The 24,625-nt window shown below is 39.9% G+C and overlaps 1 protein-coding gene across 2 annotated transcripts in view; it reads left to right on the forward strand.

Annotated features, from left to right (window-relative positions):
* LOC114668043 (cdc42-interacting protein 4 homolog) overlaps nucleotides 1–24,625 on the forward strand; it is a 182,459-nt gene that overhangs the window by 86,706 nt on the left and 71,128 nt on the right. For both annotated transcript variants that reach the window (XM_028823648.2, XM_051920898.1), the window contains exon 2: nucleotides 18,783–18,898. In XM_028823648.2, coding sequence (XP_028679481.1) covers nucleotides 18,783–18,898 — 116 coding nt within the window. The remainder of the gene's footprint in view (nucleotides 1–18,782; nucleotides 18,899–24,625) is intronic.

Below are 24,625 nucleotides of genomic sequence, written 5' to 3' on the forward strand. Positions count from 1 at the left end.
TACTTTTAAAAACCTAGTTGCTTCTTCTGCACACGGACTGGCATTTAAAAAAAAACAAACTACATCCAGTGTTACCAGTAGTGTGTAGCTAATGTACATGTAATGCGTGTTGTGCATCATTTGTCTTTTTTTTTTTTTTTTTTTTTTTAAAGTAAGTATGAGGTTTAGAAAACCAGTTTTTTCTTCAAATGTAATTTGAGCTACAGTTTTTTTTTTTGTGTTTTAAAACATTGTTCATGAAAAAAAATCAAATTTTCGTACTTTGCACTAAAACATATCTTGTTGCAGTTTTTATTATTATTGTTTAAAATGTTCAAAATAAATGGAGCAATAAGTACTGCCAACACAGAATTGCTTCTGAAAGTTTTAAAAAAGCCACCACATCATTCTGAAGTAAGCAGTTTTTAATGGAACTTGACTTTTTCTCCCTTTGGCAAGCAAGTTTCTATCAGTTACTTCTGCTGTCTGTTGGTGTGATGTTCTTTTTTTTTTTCTTTTACTTTTATATAGTCCTGTTATGATGGCTGCTGGCTAAATTCCTGTGGCAGGCTTTCTTTGATCTGAACAACACAAGCTGTTGGAAACCTACAAACACTCCTGTTTCTGAGTGTTTCCCTTTAATAGGACAGTCTTGATTAGCTTCAGGAGGCTTAGGGCACATGAACTGCTTTTGTCTTTCCTTCCAATCTATCCAAAATTTTATGAACCCTGTCTCCCTGCAGTGATGCATATCTGGTACTGTGGCCTACTGCCAGTCCCGTCGTGGCCCAAGCAGGCTTCCTTCTTGGTTTGTTGCACGCACACATGCATCATCTCACAGCCCCCACCCCTCCAATCTGCTGAGATTCCAGGGATCAAGGCAGACATGAACTGTGGGGCCCTATAAGAATTTCAGTGTGGTTTTAGAAATGTACAGAGCAAGAGAAGTGACTGGCTTATATGCAAACTAATGTTAACTGCTGTTATATGAATGTGAAGTTGTATATGTGCTTTTCTTTGACTTTTTGCTTTCATTTTTTTAAATGCCATTAGTACATATAATAATTCTTTACATTTATATAGCGCTTTTCTCACTACTCAAAGCGCTCTCCACACAGGGAGGACCCGAGAAACGAACCCACAATCTCCTTACTGCAAAGCTGCAGCACTACCACATCCTCGTCCTCACCAAATGTATTCATAAATCTTTTTCTAATTTAATTTACATAATATAATTATTGAACCCACTTAATCCATTTTAGAGTAATGAAGGCTGGGTCTTATCTTGGGAGTACTGTATGCAAGGAAAGGACAAGCCCTGGATAGGACCCCAGTTCTTCATGAGGCTGACTCATGTACTCACTCACCCTTAACACTTGCAAAGAGCCAGTTTACATTCACCAGTTAGCCTAACATGGAAATCTTTTTTTGTGGTACGAAAACCAGAGAAACTGAGGAAAACCTATGCAGATACAGAGAGAATTTGTAAACTCCACAAAGACAAAATCCAAATGAAGAATTCAATTCCAGGACACTGGATTCATCTATCAGCAGCACCAAATACTGTGCCACTCTTGTATATATGGAATTTTTTGTAATGTTAACTTCTTTGCTACATTAGAGAATTTTCCTCTAATAGGATACATTTTAAAGAATTCATTAAACCCCAAAACAATCCATTTCAGATATTATCTAGTTACTTACACTCACTATGTCGCATAAAGCAGACAGTTGCATTTTTTAATGCTTGGATGTGTCAGGTGTCTGCATCCACTTTTAGAAGGTTAAAACCATCTGTTATCCCTTAAAACCACTCAAACTTCATGTTTCATGTAGTTTTCAAAGTTCTTATGACTGACTTATTTGTCCTGGTTTCTCATCTTATTTTCATATCTGCTTAATCTAGTTCAGGGTCAATAGGAACAAGAGTGTATCCCAGCAGTATTGGGCTCAAGGCAAAAACTAGCCGTGGTCTGGTTTCTGCTTATGCAAAATAGGATGTGAAAGCTTGCTGGTTTTATACATCAGTTAAAGCTTAGTAATATTGAAGAGAGGGTATTGAAGATATTTTTACTTTTAAAATGTTGTTATTGACATTTTTGTTATATAGCTTTTTTAAGATAGTGAGAATTGTGGGGGAGGTGTGGCCAGGAAGGCTGACTGGACTGTTACCAGCTGCTTCTACTGTGTATCATGGTGCCTGCTTTTTATGTACAATGTACCTCTTATGAATGTATACAAAAAAGGGTTAACATCACTACTATGGGGAAAGCATTTCATTTGCAAATTAGATGGTGAGTTTCTTTTTTATTATTTTTATATTAGTCTGCACCTGCAAAAGGAAAAATAAAGAAATGGAAGTTAATTCATTGTGGAAAATAAAAGAAAGATAGAAAATAAGTTTGGTTGTCAGTTTCCATTTAGCCTTGCTGAGGCATACATTTAAAGGTCCCTATGAAATCCGTTTTATTTTTCACAAATTCCGTTTTTATTTATTTTTTTGATTTTCGGTTTTCACCGTTTTACTTTGATTCGGATTTTTTTTTTTTTTACTATAAGTATAAGAGCAACAGCTACAATAAAACAAACAATAATGAAATGGCACTTTTATATTCCTTTTAATGAAATGGCACACTATCACAACTGAACCTTATTTTGCAGTTCCATTCATCAGGTAGGAGCCCAGATCTTCAATGATGCTGTATGCCGAGACTGCAATAAGACAGTGAGTGCCCTCCAGAATTGTAAGAGCTATTACTAGTTTGATGCATCCTTCTGAGGTGAAGGTTAATTTCACTTTTAGGGTCTAGGATATTTGTTACAGCCTGAGCTGATGTGTTCTCAGCCAGAAAGAACTTTTTATAGAGGTGAATATGTTCAGCGAGGTATCCTATTTATTTGAACCAGCTATTCCACCTGGGGGTTCCTGGCAGGCTCCTTGAAGAAGGCAGACTTTACCCACATCACTAGTGATACAGCTTCACTAAAGTATTTGTAGTGCTGCCAGGTCTATCCCACCAAACTGATGACATGACACAACAAGGTGGAATAACTCTTTTTAAAACTTCCTGGTATGTTTTCAGACCGTATGATGCATTGTCTGTAACCACTGCTAAAATATCATTAAGATTCAGCTGGTTGTTGCGAAAGGACTGAAGTGCAGCCTGTGAAAAGGTGGAAAAGTTGCAGCTCTCCATAAAGATAACCTCTGCCAAAAAGTACTGGTCTTCAGTACCTGTAATTATGTAAATTATTTCTAATGATTCTTAAACCTTTAAATGTTTACATATTGAAAATGTACATCGTTACATCTATAGCTTCATCTACTGCTTATCTTAAAATAATTAATTACAAAGCATAAGCGAACTAATCTGGAAGATGCTAAATCCGGGAATTAAACAGAAAAAAGGGAAGAGAGACCCGCTTTTAAGGGCTCGTTGCATCTGAGGAGAAGCCTTCTCTTCTGCCCAGGTTTGTAGGTGCTGAGTTTATAATGGAAGAATCAAATGTGGACCTTGCATGCCTTGCCACCACTAGGCAAAACAATAATTAAATCCAGAAACATAGTTGTTAATTTTTAAAAGGGTACTATGGTATGCTGGTCCAGATTTGTAAAGACGCCGGGATATTGTGTGCCCTCAGTTTTGCAGCTAAGGTCGTGTTTCTTAGTTTTTTCCTCAGTAGTTAGGGTATCTGATACTGCTCGCGTCGTCATTTCTGTCTCGTGCAGTTGGGTAATTTGCGTGTCTTTTACAAAAAAACATGTAGGAAACACACATACAAACCAATAGAGGCACAACTGGATTTCTACAAGAATTGTGTTTGCTTGAAAAACCACAAACTAGAAAATAGCATCTGAATGATAGAACTACAGATTATTCAATCGTTTGTATTTATTAGGAAGTTTTGCAACAGTCACACCTTCAGTCTCTAAATTCCGCACATTTCTATTTTTAAATCTAAAATCCATTTTTATGTGTTAATTCCGTGTTTCTGTCCGTGTTTTCCACACCGCAGAAATCATAGGGCCCTACATTTAATATATATGTTTGGAGACAACCATGAGTGAATTTTACTCAGTTGGAAGAATCCCACCCCACCTCTTTTAAGTCAATGGGTAACTGATGTTCTATACTATTTGAAATTGGAAAAAATTAGATTCTCACTTAGTGGATATGTTCAAAACTTTTTTTTTTCTTTTTTTTTTTTTAATATGATAGATACTTTATTAATCCCAAGGGGAAATTCACATACTCCAGCAGTATGGAAGGATCTAATCAATAACATTTTAGAATAAGCTTCTATATCAGGGAAAAAGATACACTTCCTTCCTTGCTGCTTTTAAAGGTTTGCTCTGGTTATGGTCTCTCCTCTCTTTCTCTTGGGTGGGGGTTGATTTTTGGTTTAAGTTTGACTGGATTGTATGGATTATATGGAATGTTCTTTACTTCAAATTAAAATCAATAAAAATATATATAAACAAAACTGGGTGGGAACAATTGGATGGCTCACTGAGCATCACACTTCTTGACCAATCCAACACCTCATCAAGGTGGCGCTTAAAGTAAGAGTGATGATTTTGAACTGCAAAGAGCAGTGGTGCTTTTGTTAACCTGGCTTGACAGAGAGGAAGCTTATGATTATGACAAACTGTCCACAGCAGAAAAGTCTCCTAAAAAGACCTATTAAATATATGTGTGTGTGTGTGTGTGTGTGTGTGGAGCACACATTACATGTTGTTTTTTTTTTTTTTTTAAAAAAACCTGTTTCAAGAGAAAAACCTTTCTGCAATATCAGATTATACATTAGCATTGGCTCACGTGGAGTTTTCTTTCTGTTGTTCAGTTACAATGATATTGTAGTAGCAGTCGATGTAAGGTTGAAAGAACTGGCAGCTGTTTTCATGAAATTGTGAACTGCAAAGTATGCAATTGAAGTAAGCTGTGTGTTACTACTCTAAAAAAGGAGGTTTAATGGACTGCTGTTAGAAGTGTTGATAATGAAGAGTCACAGGAGATGCTGATTTAGTGCTGAAAACATCCATCCATTTTCCAACCCGCTGAATCCGAACACAGGGTCACAGGGGTCTGCTGGAGCCAATCCCAGCCAACACAGGGCACAAGGCAGGAACCAATCCCGGGCAGGGTGCCAACCCACCGCAGGACACACACAAACACACCCACACACCAAGCACACACTAGGGCCAATTTAGAATCGCCAATCCACCTAACCTGCATATCTTTGGACTGTGGGAGGAAAACGCAGACATGGGGAGAACATACAAACTCCACGCAGGGAGGACCTGGGAAGCGAACCCGGGTCTCCTAACTGCGAGGCAGCAGCGCTACCCACTGCGCCACCGTGCCGCCCACTGAAAACATCTAAACTAGCAAATCTGCTTAATGATACCAGTAGAAGCATGATTGAGGCTGCACAGCATCCACCATCTCGTTGCAGATGTGAACGAATAACTAAAGGAAGTTGAGCATTACTGCTACCATGCCATACAGTTGTAGCATTTTAACTGTAGTATATACATAGTATAATACATAACAACATCAAACACAGTGTAGATAAGCATTATGGTCTGATGCAATAGTCAAAATGATGGAAAGATAATACCGCAGACAGAAGCACTTCTCAAACACATGGAGCCAAGTAGCTGTAATGGTCTACATGTGTGCTTTTGTTCGTCTCTTTTATTGCATTGCTCATTACAATGTACAAAATGACAAAATTAATTGTTAGCCTTCTGTTACCTTATGCTGCTGAGCTCCTGAATTGATAACAGCAATTTAAAAATTTTAATTTTCTGTCCACGTCAAGCCTTTTGTTCAATTTCTTTTGCCGTTTTCCTGAAACCCTGGCGGTTTAAAGTGTATGGACTGGAAGAATTGGGGGCGAGTATTTTAAGAAAAAGCTCTGTTGGCGTAGGTGTTGTAGAAGAGGATTTCACTGCTATCCGGTACAAACTTTTAAACAAGTTGTCCCCAAATGTATATTCTCATTCAAGAACCACGTCTGGCCCTGTGAGACTGCTTTCCATTTGGCTTTTAAATTTTGACAAAAAAAGCCCAGGAGCCTCACATCCACCCGATCAGAGATGCTTGAGAGTATATACAGTACCTGTGGGGCCTGCTTCCAGCTTAAATAGACACTCTGTTGAGCATTAAGTTATTCTATGCTGTGCTTGTAATTTTGTAATAATAGTGATCAGATTTACTTATTCATTAAACAAGTCTTTGTGAAGAACTTTGTAAAATAACATTCCTAAACTTTCTAATTCAATTAAAAGTCAAGTGGTGCCAAAGCCTTCCCTGGCTATATTGGGTGAAGGCAGGAACAAAGCCAGCATAGTGTACCAGTCCATTTCAGGCCACACTTGATAGACAAAAGAATGTATGACAAATACACACTGACAAAATTGTATGGTGATAATCTTAGTGTGGAGCTGATGGGCTGCTACTTCCATCTTGGGCAGTTACTATGTAGAAAAAATGCAGGAATTGAATTTAGTGTATGCCTGTAAAAACAACAAAAACTTCCCATGCACGTTAAAACTTTATTAGCTTTAAGGTTTATGCCATGTGATTTATGTCTCTGCTGCTTTTGAACAGCTTGTGGATATTTTCTTTCCAGAAATAGCGATGTCCAAACCAAGATAAGTCTAACCTAATTGCTGCCTCCAAGAGTTAGCACTGACATATGGATGGGTGTCTCTTTTTAGGCTTTTTGCACATGGTTAAACATAATGTGCCACTATAAATTGCACAGTACCTGTACATTTTTATTTACATGGTTTTAAAGTTTCTCTCCATTAGTGTATAGTGTTTCTCCTAACATGTTTTGTTGTGCCAGTGGTAAAATCATCCTTTACTAGACACCTATATAAAAAATATTTCCATACTATGCCTTTCAAAATTTTGAAAATTGGTGCTGCTTATATGGAGTACAGCATTTAAAGTTAGGCAGCACAATGTTTCCTTTATAGATGGTGAAACTCTATTGCGCCCGTTACACATGTTTAAAATTTATTTAAAATTAAGCATTAAGTACTTGAGTTTTGGCTGACAGTATTAATACATGTAGCTAATATTCTTTTTGGACAAAAAAATGTAATAAAATTTGTTCTGGTCATCATTCATTTGTTTTGAGTATTCCCACATTAATCTGTGGCTTGTTCTATGATTAGACCTATAATTAATGTGTTTATATTGGAATAAGAGGCCTTCAGTGGATATTTAAAGCATTTCCTAATATTTCCATATTGTATAATCCAGAAATAATACATTTTATTACTGAAAAATTGCTTTTAAAAGTTAAAAAAATATGCATAGTTGTATGTTTGTGTTTAACCCCATGTCATGACCCAGTGATGTTACATTTATGAATGGTCACTGAAATTTAAAGCCATCAGAGTCACCTAGGAAGAAAAACATGAGAGAGAGAACAGTAACTTGAGGCTGCAGTAGTAGAGGAAGGCCACTGCATTTTAGATCAGAAAGAGGGGAAATGTTACCCCAGCAGCTAAATGAGCAGCCTCTCATAATTTTTATTTAGAGGATGATGACATCTGGTGTTGCTTTAAAGTTTGTACTGGAGTGCCTGTCTTTTGGATTTTATAAACCAACTGCATACTTAAATGCTTATGTATTAGTGATGGTTGTCTAAACTTTTTTTAAGACTTAACATAGCTGCATGAGAAATAACAATATGCACCCATCCATCTACTTACTACAACTGCCAAATCAAATTTTAGGGTTTCAGAGAGCTAGAACCTGTTCAATCTGTCCCATACACAAGGCAGAAGTCGACCTTTTAACAGGTTGCATTCATTTCTATTTCAAAGAAGAATCTATAAATGCACACTGAAGATTCCACTTAGAGAAGCTTTTTCCACATACATTGATAGGTCTATCCGCACTAGAAACTATAAATTTGATCGTTAGGATGTATCTAATTAATTACACCCTTACCACCATCAAAAACTCTCCTGTAAGGTTGTGGTTCTTTCTGGCACACCCATATGTAGCCTTCCTACTGAGTTTTTTCTTTGTTCTTTTCTGCTGCCTTTTGTTCTCTGTGTTTATTAGGAAGCCTCTTGTTTCTTTACTTAAGTGCCTTCTGTTGATAGACGATAAATAAAACCAAACCAGAATCATTATTGTGTGTGTAATGGTTTTATAAAGGATGCACTTTTCTTGTTTTTAAAAAAGTAAATCAGTAGACCTTGCCGAGACAGTATATTGCTATAGAATTATGCAGTGTGAAGGTTAGGAGAGTGCAAACTGATATGGTTTCTGTTTTTGTGGCTGGAATGAATGTGTTTATGTAACCTTCTGTTCATTCCTCAAATTGCTTCCAGTTTTATGTAAACACAAGTCAAAACATTTGATTTGTACTAAATTTCCTCATTTACGGTGAACAGAGTAGGCTCACATTGCTTTAGGTGAGAAGAGCTTATGGCTGTGTTATCATATGTTAGTTGGACAACGCTGAAGATGATTAATAGGGATTCTTAATATAGCTTTAATTTTAAGATGTGTAGCACTGATATTCAGATTACGACATACAATACTTCTGTGTTAGACTAGTCTTGCCCTAAGCATTTATAATCGTGGTTAATTGTATTCATATTACGTGCTTACCTTCATGGGGTTGCATTTAAAAATAAACCTACAACACTTTATAATATTGCAGTGCTTACAAGTCTGTGGAATTTGTACATAAAAACCTTGACTCCAATTCTGACTCCTCAATTTATTGTTCCACTGACTCCTAGCTTCTCAATTTTATGTATCACCAACTCGGACCTCTCTTTGTCAGTCAGTCATTTTTCAACCCGCTATATCCTAACACAGGATCACGGGGGTCTGCCTGGAGCCAATCCCAGCCAACACAGGGCGCAAAGCAGGAACAAATCCCGGGCATGGCGCCAGCCCACTGCAGGACACACACACACACCCCAAACACACACTATGGACAATTTAGGATCGCCAATGCACCTAACCTGCATGTCTTTGGACTGTGGGAGGAAACCGGAGCACCTGGAGGAAACCCACACAGACACGGGGAGAACCTGCAAACTCCTTAACCCAAGTAACTGCTTCAGACTTTGACTCTGACTCAGCCCTGAATGCCTGAAATAATAATTTTTTCACATTGATGTGTGGAAAGACATGAACTCCAATAGGTTCTGCTATATAATACCTGTATTGGTTTTTAATTATTTTATTGACTTGACTCTATGTATTTGTTACAGTATATACAGTGGTGTGAAAAACTATTTGCCCCCTTCCTGATTTCTTATTCTTTTGCATGTTTGTCACACAAAATGTTTCTGATCATCAAACACATTTAACCATTAGTCAAATATAACACAAGTAAACACAAAATGCAGTTTTTAAATGATGGTTTTTATTATTTAGGGAGAAAAAAAATCCAAACCTACATGGCCCTGTGTGAAAAAGTAATTGCCCCCTTGTTAAAAAATAACCTAACTGTGGTGTATCACACCTGAGTTCAATTTCCGTAGCCACCCCCAGGCCTGATTACTGCCACACCTGTTTCAATCAAGAAATCACTTAAATAGGAGCTGCCTGACACAGAGAAGTAGACCAAAAGCACCTCAAAAGCTAGACATCATGCCAAGATCCAAAGAAATTCAGGAACAAATGAGAACAGAAGTAATTGAGATCTATCAGTCTGGTAAAGGTTATAAAGCCATTTCTAAAGCTTTGGGACTCCAGCGAACCACAGTGAGAGCCATTATCCACAAATGGCAAAAACATGGAACAGTGGTGAACCTTCCCAGGAGTGGCCGGCCGACCAAAATTACCCCAAGAGCGCAGAGACGAATCATCTGAGAGGTCACAAAAGACCCCAGGACAACGTCTAAAGAACTGCAGGCCTCACTTGCCTCAATTAAGGTCAGTGTTCACGACTCCACCATAAGAAAGAGACTGGGCAAACCACTGTTAAGCAAAAAGAACATTAGGGCTCGTCTCAATTTTGCTAAGAAACATCTCAATGATTGCCAAGACTTTTGGGAAAATACCTTGTGGACTGATGAGACAAAAGTTGAACTTTTTGGAAGGCAAATGTCCCGTTACATCTGGCGTAAAAGGAACACAGCATTTCAGAAAAAGAACATCATACCAACAGTAAAATATGGTGGTGGTAGTGTGATGGTCTGGGGTTGTTTTGCTGCTTCAGGACCTGGAAGGCTTGCTGTGATAGATGGAACCATGAATTCTACTGTCTACCAAAAAATCCTGAAGGAGAATGTCCGGCCATCTGTTCGTCAACTCAAGCTGAAGCGATCTTGGGTGCTGCAACAGGACAATGACCCAAAACACACCAGCAAATCCACCTCTGAATGGCTGAAGAAAAACAAAATGAAGACTTTGGAGTGGCCTAGTCAAAGTCCTGACCTGAATCCTATTGAGATGCTATGGCATGACCTTAAAAAGGTGGTTCATGCTAGAAAACCCTCAAATAAAGCTGAATTACAACAATTTTGCAAAGATGAGTGGGCCAAAATTCCTCCAGAGCGCTGTAAAAGACTCATTGCAAGTTATCGCAAACGCTTGATTGCAGTTATTGCTGCTAAGGGTGGCCCAACCAGTTATTAGGTGCAGGGGGCAATTACTTTTTCACACAGGGCCATGTAGGTTTGGATTTTTTTTTCTCCCTAAATAATAAAAACCACCATTTACAAACTGCATTTTGTGTTTACTTGTGTTATATTTGACTAATGGTTAAATGTGTTTGATGATTAAAAACATTTTGTGTGACAAACATGCAAAAGAATAAGAAATCAGGAAGGGGGCAAATAGTTTTTCACACCACTGTACATGAACGATCAATAAGACATCCATCCATCCATCCATCCATTGTCTCCCGCTTATCCGAGGTCGAGTCGCGGGGGCAGCAGCTTGAGCAGAGATGCCCAGACTTCCCTCTCCCCGGCCACTTCTTCTAGCTCTTCCGGAAGAATCCCAAGGCGTTCCCAGGCCAGTCGAGAGACATAGTCCCTCCAACGTGTCCTGGGTCTTCCCTGGGGCCTCCTCCCGGTTGGACGTGCCCGGAACACCTCACCAGGGAGGTGTCCAGGAGGCATCCTGATCAGATGCCCAAGCCACCTCATCTGACTCCTCTCGATGCGGAGGAGCAGCGGCTCTACTCTGAGCCCCTCCTGGATGACTGAGCTTCTCACCCTATCTTTAAGGGAAAGCCCAGACACCCTGCGGAGGAAACTCATTTCAGCCGCTTGTATTCGCAATCTCGTTCTTTCGGTCACTACCCATAGTTCATGACCATAGGTGAGGGTAGGAACATAGATCGACTGGTAAATTGAGAGCTTCGCCTTGCGGCTCAGCTCCTTTTTCACCACGACAGACCGATGCAGCGCCCGCATTACTGCAGATGCCGCACCGATCTGCCTGTCGATCTCACGCTCCATTCTTCCCTCACTCGTGAACAAGATCCCGATATACTTGAACTCCTCCACTTGAGGCAGGATCTCGCTACCAACCCTGAGAGGGCACTCCACCCTTTTCCGGCTGAGGACCATGGTCTCGGATTTGGAGGTGCTGATTCTCATCCCAGCCGCTTCACACTCGGCTGCGAACCGATCCAGAGAGAGCTGAAGATCACGGCCTGATGAAGCAAACAGGACAACATCATCTGCAAAAAGCAGTGACCCAATCCTGAGCCCACCAAATCGGACCCACTCAACGCCCTGGCTGCGCCTAGAAATTCTGTCCATAAAAGTTATGAACAGAATCGGTGACAAAGGGCAGCCCTGGCGGAGTCCAACTCTCACTGGAAACGGGTTCGACTTACTGCCGGCAATGCGGACCAAGCTCTGGCACCGATCGTACAGGGACCGAACAGCCCTTATCAGGGGGGCCGGTACCCCATACTCTCGGAGTACCCCCCACAGGATTCCCCGAGGGACACGGTCGAATGCCTTTTCCAAGTCCACAAAACACATGTAGACTGGTTGGGCAAACTCCCATGCACCCTCCAGGACCCTGCTAAGGATATAAAGCTAGTCCACTGTTCCGCGACCAGGACGAAAACCACACTGTTCCTCCTGAATCCGAGGCTCGACTATCCGATGGACCCTCCTCTCCAGGACCCCTGAATAGACTTTTCCAGGGAGGCTGAGGAGTGTGATCCCTCTGTAGTTGGAACACACCCTCCGATCCCCCTTCTTAAAGAGGGGGATCACCACCCCGGTCTGCCAATCCAGAGGCACTGTCCCTGATGTCCATGCGATGTTGCAGAGGCGTGTCAACCAAGACAGTCCTACAACATCCAGAGCCTTGAGGAACTCCGGGCGTATCTCATCCACCCCTGGGGCCCTGCCACCAAGGAGTTTTTTGACCACCTCGGTGACCTCAGTCCCAGAGATGGGGGAGCCCACCTCTGAGTCCCCAGGCTCTGCTTCCTCATTGGAAGGCATGTTAATGGGATTGAGGAGGTCTTCGAAGTACACCCCCAACGACCCACAACGTCCCGAGTCGAGGTCAGCAGTGCACCATCCCCACCATATACAGTGTTAACACTGCACTGCTTCCCCTTCCTGAGACGCCGGATGGTGGACCAGAATCTCCTCGAAGCCGTCTGAAAGTCGTTCTCCATGGCCTCCCCAAACTCCTCCCACGCCCGAGTTTTTGCCTCAGCAACCACCAAAGCCGCATTCCGCTTGGCCTGCCGGTACCTAGCAGCTGCCTCCAGGGTCCCACAGGACAAAAGGGTCCTGTAGGACTCCTTCTTCAGCTTGACGGCATCCTTCACCACCGGTGTCCACCAACGGGTTCGGGGATTGCCGCCACGACAGGCACCGACCACCTTACGGCCACAGCTCCGGTCAGCCGCCCCAACAATAGAGGCACGGAACATGGCCCATTCGGACTCAATGTCCCCCACCTCCCTCGGGACATGGTCGAAGTTCTGCCGGAGGTGGGATTTGAAGCTACTTCTGACAGGGGGCTCTGCCAGACGTTCCCAGCAGACCCTCACAACACGTTTGCGCCTACCACGCCTGACCGGCATCCTCCCCCACCATCGAAGCCAACTCACCACCAGGTGGTGATCAGTTGACAGCTCCGCCCCTCTCTTCACCCGAGTGTCCAAGACATGTGGCCGCAAGTCCGACGACACGACCACAAAGTCGATCATCGAACTGAGGCCTAGGGTGTCCTGGTGCCAAGTGCACATATGAACACCCCTATGCTTGAACATGGTGTTCGTTATGGACAATCCGTGATGAGCACAGAAGTCCAATAACAAAACACCGCTCGGGTTCAGATCGGGGGGGCCATTCCTCCCAATCACGCCCTTCCAGGTCTCACTGTCATTGCCCACGTGAGCATTGAAGTCTCCCAGCAGAACGAGGGAGTCCCCAGAAGGTATGCCCTCTAGCACCCCCTCCAGGGACTCCAAAAAGGGTGGGTACTCCGAACTGCTGTTCGGTGCATACGCACAAACAACAGTTAGGACCCGTCCCCCCACCCGAAGGCGAAGGGAGGCTACCCTCTCGTCCACCGTGGTAAACCCCAATGTACAGGCTCCAAGTCGGGGGGCAATAAGTATACCCACACCCGCTCGGCGCCTCTCACCGGGGGCAACTCCAGAGTGGTACAGAGTCCAGCCCCTCTCAAGGAGATTGGTTCCAGAGTCCAAGCTGTGCGTCGAGGTGAGTCCGACTATATCTAGCCGGAACCTCTCAACTTCGCGCACTAGCTCAGGCTCCTTCCCCTTCAGAGAGGTGACATTCCACGTCCCAAGAGCCAGCTTCTGTAGCCGAGGATCGGACCGCCAAGGTCCCCGCCTTCGACCACCACCCAACTCACACTGCACCCGACCTCCTTGGCCCCTCCCATACTGTACCTTACCTTCTACGTCTCGTTCAAATCATATACTCCATCCACTACCAGCTAGGGAACCAAGAATGAATAATATTCAGTATGAAGTAATCACTAAAAGATACTGAAGTATCAAAAGGGTTAGAAATGATTGTGGATGTTCAATAAATAAAGGACAACACTGATAAATGTCTGCCATATTCTGAAAATTTGAATTGTTCCTAGTAATGTGAATGCAGTTGCTTCTAATTTTAAGCACAATAGGGTATTCTGCTTCTACTAGACAAACAGCCCGTTTCGACAACGTAAGATGAAACGGGCACGAGTTTGTGTCAGCAGTGTATGAAGAACAAATGATAAGTAACGAAGAAGTTGTTTTGTAATGATTGTAGTCCGCTTTACTCATTACTGTACAGGCTTGTACTGTTAGTTGATAAATTTTCCAAGCCTATAGTATAATATTGAATGATGAATGTTCCAGTACAATATGGAATAGTAATAAGTATAAGCACCACAAACCTGATATAGATGTATTGAATGAATGCGTAATTGAATCAGAATGCGTAATTAGGCCGCGAGCTGTAGTCGAAATCGCCTTTCAGGCCTCTAGAGCTTTAATCGAAGTCGCCTTTCTCTTTGAATTTTTGCGGCCTTAAATCCTGCTGCCTGCCGCGATGTTGGGGTTGGATGTCGGTCTCGTAAGGTTTTTCAGGCAGCTGCGCAGAAGGCGACTGCGCATTCGGCTTCGGACGGACCTGAGTGAATGAGTGAGTGAGGAGGCAGGCGAATTATGTATTAAGATAATTGTGTGATAAATGGGTTTAAATTTCTTCAGCTAGCAGTGTTAGTTATAACAGTGTTACAGATATTCTTTTTATAATGGTAGTCTGTGAAGTACTTTGTTATTGCAGAAATAAAACTGTTGCTTTGACCATCAATAAGTGAAAATGGCTGTATCAACAATTTTCTACATAGTATAAAATACCTAACAATTTTACAAATGTTGTTTTATCTTAAATAAAAAAATAATTAAGATCAGAGTGGGGACATGTCTCCAATGCCCCTTAAACTAGCACAACAGATGCAATATGATTCATACCATTTACAGTGAGTGCCTTTTGGAAGTATTCAGACTCTTGAACATCTCTCTAGTTTTACTGAATTACAAACCCTCTACTGAAAGCTTGTTTTCTGTAATATAATATTTGTACTTTTGCAGCTGCTTGAATGGCTTCATGTATTGTTCAACTTTGAAATCTCTATTTTTTTTTCAGCAAACGGGAATATATAATAATATTTCCCATTTCTACCTGTCATTTTAAATTGCTCCATGAAAATGCCCAGTTTTGTTTTCTCCACATCTTCTTTCAATCAAGTTCACATTGTGTAGATTTGAGGGGGTCTTGCTCTGAGGAGAGCTGGGCAACATGCTTTTCTGGCAGGATTACAAGTTGGTGAGTGCTGCCTTTGAATTGGTGTTGCTATTATAGTAAAAAAAATAAAAACAAAAAACACCAAGTCTAAACAGATCTTATAAGATGCGTTCCATGCAGAAAGCACATGAAAAGCTTAAAGAGAATGAAAAGGTACGAGTGACAACATGGAGCTTGACTCGCAGGTTGCACATTTCTCATTAGTTGCCACACAACCTCGCACCCACTTAGGTTTCTGCAATAGTTGGATGTTGTACTGTGTTAGCCATTATGGATAAAAATAGAAGTCAAGAAAAATGACACCTTTTATTGTTAAGTTGGTCAATAAAAGGTGTCATTCTGCTTGAATTATCATGAGTTTCTACAATAAATGGAAGGTTGTATTAAGATGTGGCTAAGCTTTACTTTACATTAATTTGCACATCATTGTGTTGGTAAATGTTTTTGAGTTGTGTGATAATTTCACAGTTTTGTTCAATAGACTTACTTTGATTTTTTTTTTTTGGGTCTGTGACAGTGGTTCTTTTGGCCTTGGGACTCATTTTTAACTATTTGTATTCAGTGATGACCTTTTATTAGCAGCAATTTTAATTATATCTAGCCCAACATTTTCCCCTTGGTGGTACACATTTGCAAACAACAGTAAATACATATTCAAAATTTAAATACAGTGTACATAATAGATGGAATGCACACACTACTTATCCAAAAGTTTTAATGCTTTTAGGGGACTAATGATTGCAGATTTCAGTTCTGCACGCAGTCAACGGAATATTTTGTTCCTGCATACTGGGGAACTGAAACGACTGACAAGTCCAGTTATATGCAGTTGACAGTCTGTTATACACTGCACGCTTCACTAATAATGCCAACGAACATGGACAAGTTCCTAAAATGCTGCCCATACCAACCTCACAAGATTAATCTCAGAAACCTGAAGCACACAGGTATATTAAAACATACAAACAGCAAACTATGAAGACATTTGGAAACAAAGCATGCCAATTACAGAAGTAAATTGTTTGAGTTTTATGAATGAAAAAATGAACATTTTAGCACGTTTGTACAGCAAGCCAGTAGGCACTCTGAACATCACCTAGTTGCATATCAAATTGGCAAATATAATAAAGGTCGTACATATTTGTCATATCTGTAACTATGCACAGCAGCTCTAACCACTATGCTACAATTTTAGTTTTTGCTTTATATAACTGGATAATAGTAGTTGGAAATTTGTGGAATTAACTGATCCAACAACAATCAGTTTGTCACTCACACGTGATGGTCATCCTATTATTTTAACATTACAATAAATCCAAATGGAGTTAACCCTGGCTGTGTTCTTTTGAAATACTAGTGGGCTCTACCCCCTGCTCGCTTCGCTCACCCAGGCCCGGGTTTGGTTTACCGGATATACAATTTAAAGAGATTGTTATTTTCGTGGAAATTGTTACATATGCACGCTAAGGAGAAGCAGTTGGATCATCTGCTGTTGCTGCTGGGAAGCTGCGTATTCTGCTTGACACTTGTCGTTGTTTTAAGAGCTGGGAGCACATGATATCTGTCTGCCAAAAGCATTCCAACAAATGCTTGGTTAGATGTCCGTGAACTTGTTTTAAATGTTGTATCACTGCCTTGTCTCTCGCTGGACGTCAAATTGTCTTCTGAGAAGATCACGTCTCGTCTCCCTAGTCTCCCTCCCAGGATTTTTTTTTATAATAGAAAGATTGTATAATGCTATATTATAAATTAAACTCTAGAAGCTTCAAAGAAAACCTGCTAGATTGAAAAATGCAGTATTTCCAAATGTCTCAGCTTTACTCTCATGTTTTTCTCTGAAATTCCTTTAGGCCCTTTATATGCATGTAAAGTTTCACTCCTCCCCTTATCTTCCTTGAACTATAGTGCTTTGCAGACAGTCCTGCTATGTCGCAATATTTAGATTTCTAGATTAAAGTTGCTTCAGTGAGCCAGACACTTGAAAATGTGTTTAGTTGCTTATCTTGCTGTGTAGACAGCATGGACCATTTTACTTTTTGCTGTCATTTTTTTCCATTCTATGAAAGGTGAGCTAATTTAACACTACCTCATGTTCACACAAGCCACAGAATGTGTGGAATGCAGGAAAATAACAATTAAAAAATACCGGTATACAAGGGGTGTCTTGATATGACCAGACCACCATAGCTGTTTTTTCCCCACTGGAATTACAGTCCTTGGGTAAGAAGACATTTCTTTGTAACCTCGCATGTATGTTACATGATCTCTATTGACATTCCTGCCAAATACCAAGAGGTTAAAAGGTGAATCCCCAGTTAGCATTTGTATTGGTTGGGCATGTCTGTTGGGAGTCCCTGTGATTCGGTAGAAAAAAAAACTTTAACAAGCTATGTTTAATACATTACAAAGGGGAAGTGAGTACATATTGAGACTTTTCCTGATTATTAAATGTTTGGTAACAAAGAGATTTACTGTGTCTGATAATATCTACAAACTTGTGTTTATGTGAGAGAGGAGCTAGGAGATAATGCAACTCCTTACAGAATAACAATCATTTTGGATAGATACATTATTAAAGCAGATTTTTTTTCTATTGCTTCTTTTACTTATCATTTAGATAGATAGATTGATAGATAGATACTTTATTAATCCCAATACATTCAGCTGAAAACATAAGAAACAAAATATTTAAAACATGAGGAGCCTGTGTATTAATTCAGGATCTGGATGTTCTGTTGTAGATGACCCATTACATTGGAGATTGTTACAAAATACATAGTAATAAGACAATGAAAATAATTTGGCAAGCCATTTGTTGTACTGCTTAATAAGAGTGTCTCTATATAGATTAAGTTATGGTACAATCAAATTTCAGTCTTTTTTATTTTGTATCTCTTGTAATGAGTGGGTGTTACACAATGCAGCAAAGGTACCTAGCTGTAAAAACACATAAATCGACAGGACCATATGTTCAAGCCCAGGGAAATACATGACATGTAACTAATAGAAGACAAGTATATCAATTTTGGATAATCATGTTGGCTTATAGATAGATGGATGGCACTTCAGACTGCAGTGATGATGTTACTTTAAACTTTATCTGAACAAAAATCTTCATGGACGGAGGTCTAATGGGTGTACAAGGACTGCAGGGATACAATAACAGTTTGTTATTTTGAAAGACAATATTTGGATGACAGGAGTAACATACACATTTTGTTTGCCGAAAATCCAGTCTTAGGAATTGCATTGCGACTGGGAGCTGATGCCTTCTTAATATGTTCATTGCAATTGCTGTTTCATTTTGTTTCCAGGCCTTTTGCAAAATGTTTGTTTTATTCTTGTATACAAAAAATTAAAATGATTAATATAGGTCATTTGGTAAATTTCTTGTACCTTCTAATTTTATAGATTTATTACGGTGGTTCTGAATTTAGAATTTCTGTAAGAAAAGAATTTTACTCATACCTTACCTTTCTGTCTCTCCATTTAGGACCAGTTTGATATTATAGAAAAGCACACACAATGGGGATTGGACCTGGTGGAGAAGTATGTTAAATTTGTGAAGGAGAGGACTGAAATAGAGCAAAACTATGCAAAGCAACTAAGGTAGGTTGGCACCTGAGCTGAGAAATGGACTGTTTATTATTACTTACTAGACAAAGAGCCCGTTTCGACAACGTAAGATGAAACGGGCACGAGTGGAATAGTAATAAGTATAAGCACCACAAACCTCATATAGGTGTATTGAATGAATGCGTAATTAGGCCTTGAGCTGTAGTCGAAATCGCCTTTCAGGCCTCTAGAGCTTTAATCGAAGTCGCCTTTCTCTTTGAATTTTTGCGGCCGTAAATCCGCCGCCTCCCGCGATGTTGGGGTTGGATGTCGGTCGAAGTCGCCTTTCTCTTTGAATTTTCACGTCTGTAGTCGCCTTTCTCTTTAAATTTTAGTGGCCGTAAATCCTCCGCCTGCCGCAATGTCGGTCTCGTAACGTTTTTTGGGCAGCTGCGCAGAAGGCGACTGCGCATTCGGCTTCGGACATGCTCAGAAGGCAACGTGCGCAGAAGGCGACTGCGCAGTCGGCTTCGGATGGACGTGAATGAGTGAGTGAGTGAGGAGACTGGCGAATTATGTATTAAGATTATTTGATTGGCACTTTTGTCCAAGGCAGCTTAAAACATTTGAAAGATACAATTGGTTGCTTTTCTTTTATTTTTCCAATTGGAGCACAGGAAGATGAAGTGTCTTGCTCATGGTCATACAGTGTTAGTAGCAGGATTTGAACCCACATCCTCAGGGTTTTAAGTCCAAAGCCTTAACCACTATGGCATGCTGCATGCTAATCCTTTACTTTATGTAAGAAGTAACCTGCTTACCCTACTTGGGGAAGCTTTTTGAAAGAGATTTTTGCATTCTGTATTCTCTTCCAGAAAGATCCCATAATTTCAATCCATATTCTTTTTATTTATTTTCATTTTATGTATTTTTCTAATTTGAATTGATTGTTAAATGTTACTGTTCCTGTGTACCATTGTAGGATGGTAATAAGTGCAGTTGTCCAACAGGACCCTGGTGTGAAGTTTGTAAGTTTCTCAGGATGTTCCGTCTTCTCACACATCTTAAAATGTGTATTTTATATTACCTGGTGAATCTTGAAACAAGTGAGTTCAGATATGTGTGTGTGTATGCTCTGCAATGAACTGAAATCCATGGTTTGTTTTTTTTGCTGTGCAACTGATTCTGCCGGTTAAACTTTGATTTCATTAACAATGAATAAGTGGTCTGCAAACTTTGACATGTACACTTTATGGTTTAAAATTCTTTAGATTTGAGGCAAGTTTGTGGCATATTCAGAATTTCTTATTTAACTATGTATTTTTTTAAATGTTGCTGTATACAATATTACTATCTGCCTTTACCAGATAAAATAAGATTGTTCTTAGAAAACTAACTATACTGGCAACACACAGGCATTACAACATCTCAGTAATGTAGTAACTCTCATAGGACAACATAACAAACTTAACATTTTCAAACCTGCTAAATCCAATTTGGGGTCATATGGTTTTGAAGCCTTTCCCAGAAAAAATAAGCACAAAGCAGTAGCTAACCCAGGGAAGGGTTCCAGTCCGTTCACAGGGATACTCACTTAGGGCCAATTTAGAGTTGCCAGATAATTTAATCTGCAAATCTTTGGAAATGTGGATGGAAACCTGGAGTGCCCAGAGGAAGACCCACAAAGACACATGGGACTCGATTCAAAACCAGGGCACTGAGTCTACCATGCTGCCCTCTCATAGGACCAATAAGAAGCAGATGACATTACTTCTATATATTGCTTTTGTCACTACTCAAAATGCTTTAAAGCTATTACTTTCAAATGGATCAATAAAACGTTTATAATGTCATATTTAAGTCCATTCATCCATCCATCCATTATCCAACCTGCTATATCCTAACTACAGGGTCACGGGGGGTCTGCTGGAGGCAATCCCAGCCAACACAGGGTGCAAGGCAGGAAACAAACCCCGGGCAGGGCACCAGCCCACCTCAGGGCACACACACACACACCAAGCACACACTAGGGACAATTTAGAATCGCCAATGCACCTAACCTGCATGTCTTTGGACTGTGGGAGGAAACCGGAGGATTCCCACACAGGGAGGACCTGGGAAGCGAACCCAGGTCTCCTAAATGCGAGGCAACATTTAAATCATTTTGTTAAATATTTATTTAACATGTATAAGCGAAGAATAGCTTATTTAAATTAAATAACAGGTTAGTCTATGAAAAAGGTTGAATAACTTGTCCTCTTGGACTATAAAATTGCAAAAACGTAATATCTGAGGCTAAGTATCAGCGCTGGCATCCCGAAGGTTGGCAGTTCGAATCCCCGTCACTGCCAAGAGATACTACTCTGCTGGGCCCTTGAGCAAGGCCCTTAACCTTCAATTACTCCAGGGGCGCTGTACAATGGCTGACCCTGTGCTCTGACCCCAAGGGGTATGTGAAAAGATTCATTTCACTGCGTGTTGTCCTGTATAACGATGTATGTGACAAATAAATAAATAAAGAAAGAAAGGAAGAAAGAGAAAGAAAGAATTATTATTTGGGAATATAATCCCATAGTGAACAGTATTGTGGGGAGGGACTTGTTGCTTAGGTAATTCCATACTAACATTTCAGGTTTGGTGTGTGTTTGTTTCTTGTTCAAGTAATTTTTCCTGACAGTTACTTTATCCAGGCATTGCAAAACTTTTTACTGTGCTCTCATCTAATGTCTGCTTTATCCCTGAGCCAAAATCATTAATAGAATAGTTTGCATAGCATTCTAGGAGTCTAATTGGTACTGTAACACTGAACATAGGAAGACATTTGGCTAGTTGAGAGTATAAATAGAACTGTCAACTACATCAGCCTTGGAAGCAAAGTGCTTGGGTAAAAGCGGAAGGAATGCTGTACTGAGTAAAACTGGATAATGGGACATGTCAGCTGCCTGGGTGTGTCAGTGATAGGAAGCAGGAAAGTCTAGGCTCAGTCGTCTCTTGTAGAACTGTTGCTTACTAACTCTCTGAACTGAGTACTCTGATCAGTTACTGATCACAATAAATAAACCAAAGTGATTTTGGTACTTATGTTTTCCTTCATTCATTTGGTCACAGTTATCATTCTATTATAGCTTGGTTCCCTTAAGCATTCTGTAGCATGCATAGTATAAAAGTGTTAGAACAATATTGACCAGACAGTGTAAAAGCAAAGCGCTAATGGCTTCTTGGTGTGACGTGCATCAATCTAGAGTACTAGTATCATTGTCAAAGCAACATTTTTGTTATTTATGGTAAGTCTTTTATGAAGGATAATAAAGAGTTCAAGAGTGGGTTTGTGCTGGAAATGAGAAGTTTGGCGTAATTGTACTATAAAGGGTTTTTTTTGGCTAAAGCCAAAATTAGATTCTGGCTTTGAAGCTGTGAAGATATCATGTCCATCAAAATCAGTGGTAGAATGCTGAACTGTGATATTTCCTTTTTTTTTTATATAGAAATGATGACCCCACAATACTCCTCTCTGGTAGCATTCATTGTAAAGTTATACAAAAAGTAGTGCTTGTTATAAATAAGCAATCTTCCATAATACTGAAATCACTGATAGGTGAAGTAAATAACATTGAGGATCTCACTACAATGGCACATGTCAAGGCATAGGATATGTTAGGCAGCAAGTGAACAGTCAGTTCTTGAAGGTGACATATTCAAAGCAGGAAAAATGTACAACTGCAAGGATCTAAGTGATTTTGAAAGGAGACAAATTGTGATGGCTACACGACTGGGTTATAGCATCTCCAAAACAGCAGGTCTTGTGGAATGTCCCTGATGTACATTGGTTAGTACTTACCAAAGTGGTCCAAGGAAGGATAACTAGTAAACCGGCAACAGAGTCATTGGCAACCAAAGGCTCATTGATGTTCAGAGGGAGAGAAAGCTAGCCCGTCCGGTCCATTCTGGATACACCAATATAAGAATTTAATTAATTGCCATAAATCTTTATTAATTTTATCAAAATTGGCACAAATGAAAATATCAACCTTGTTGTCAACCGTGATGTTAAGACAGTTTTGTCCCAACCAGACCTCAGAAAAACAGAAGGCATCTTTAAAAGCTTTGTTTTATGCTTGTGTTAGTTCCCTATATGCTACATCTATAATTTACCATACTTGGGCTTTTCTTGTATATAAATATTAACTAGGTAAATGCTAGTTATATAATGATACTACTCATTGGCATTCCTAAAGGTCCAAAACTGATGTTCCTCATGCTCAGTATTTACCCTGTCTTATAATAATGACCCTTTTTGAGTACTGGAGTTGAAGTCCAGGTAGCAGAAAATTTTAAACAGGGACTATGCATAACATCCAAAAAGTTGCGGAACTGTAGGGTGGCTTAATGTTAGTCAGTAAGTGACATGAATCATCTTCTCATACAAAGAAGAGTATGTAATGGTGGAAGAGCTTAAGACTTTTTTTTTTTTTTTTTGTAGAAATGAGGACACGGCTGAGCAAAATGATGATCTGTTCACATACCAGTGGCTTTACATTTAAATTGGAAGTAATAATATATCTTCATTTGCTTAACTAACCCGTTTAATATTTTAAATTAAGTTCAATATTTCAAATCTCACCTCCCAGCTTTGTGTTACTACAATCCACACTCTGTGTCATCTTTTGGATCTCTGTGATATACAGTAAAGTGCATAATAATCATTTTACAAATTAGTGAGCTACACAAAAATGTTATGTTTGGATGTTGTGAAAATTGTTAATAGTTTGTATGCTGTTGCATGGAGTAATCAAGTAAACTCGCCACTGATGATGAAACAAAAATATTAGCGTAAAATAAATAAAAAATGTAATATGAAAATAAGGATAAATTCATTTTCCTAATTTCAACTGTTGTGAAGGGGTTGGTGATACAATCAGATTCTTCTTTCATTTTACATATGACAGATATATAACATTTATCTTTTCACTGATTTGCACGTCACACTGTTGATGCTCCAACTCTTATATAAATTTTGCTTGGACCAAATTCAGTTCTCTGCCCACAGAACTTCAGATATGCCATACTGCATCTCCGAACAAACCTCAGATTCAAATTAGGTTCCATCTGCTGTTAGGAAGTTTTTTAGATTAAAAAAAGCAATTAATACTGCAAATTGTAATTAATGTGGAGGAAAAACGCGTGCTTTCACAAGTCATTTTGGGACACAGTTCTCTACCTGGCTGCATTGCTCTTGGATTGGCAATTGTAGTAATAGCAGATTTTTTTTAAACCCCTAGAATATTAACCTGAAATCCCTGACTTACTGTTATTTTATACTAAACCTATTGGGTATCCATCACATCAAGCAAAAGCGTGTTTACTTTATCATTAGTGACAATGGAAAATGAGTGCCAGATTTCTGATTTTCCTTTTGTTATTGTGATGACTTTAAAATCACTGTTTTAAAGGGCCTTTTCATTGTCAGCTGTGCTCATTTTACGTATCTTAAAATTAGAAAGGCTAATGAAAAACATTGTTTATATCACACATATTCAATTTTTGCTGCAAAGGGTAATGGGTAAAAACAGCATGTTTTTTTCTTAACTGTCTGCTCCTTATCTACCTGTCCTCACAGTCAACTAGTGCCCTTCATGGGTAAGTTTGATGTTGGGTCCCACACAGCTTATACATCTATAGCCCATATAGATTATCTCTTATATATATATATTTCTCTTCTGGTTCGTCCTGCTTCCACTTCAAAACCGGTCCCGCCCACACATAGCCGACATGGCATTTCTC

The sequence above is a fragment of the Erpetoichthys calabaricus genome, chromosome 17 (assembly GCF_900747795.2).
Source record: "Erpetoichthys calabaricus chromosome 17, fErpCal1.3, whole genome shotgun sequence".
In the NCBI taxonomy this organism is placed as follows: Eukaryota; Metazoa; Chordata; class Cladistia; order Polypteriformes; family Polypteridae; genus Erpetoichthys; species Erpetoichthys calabaricus.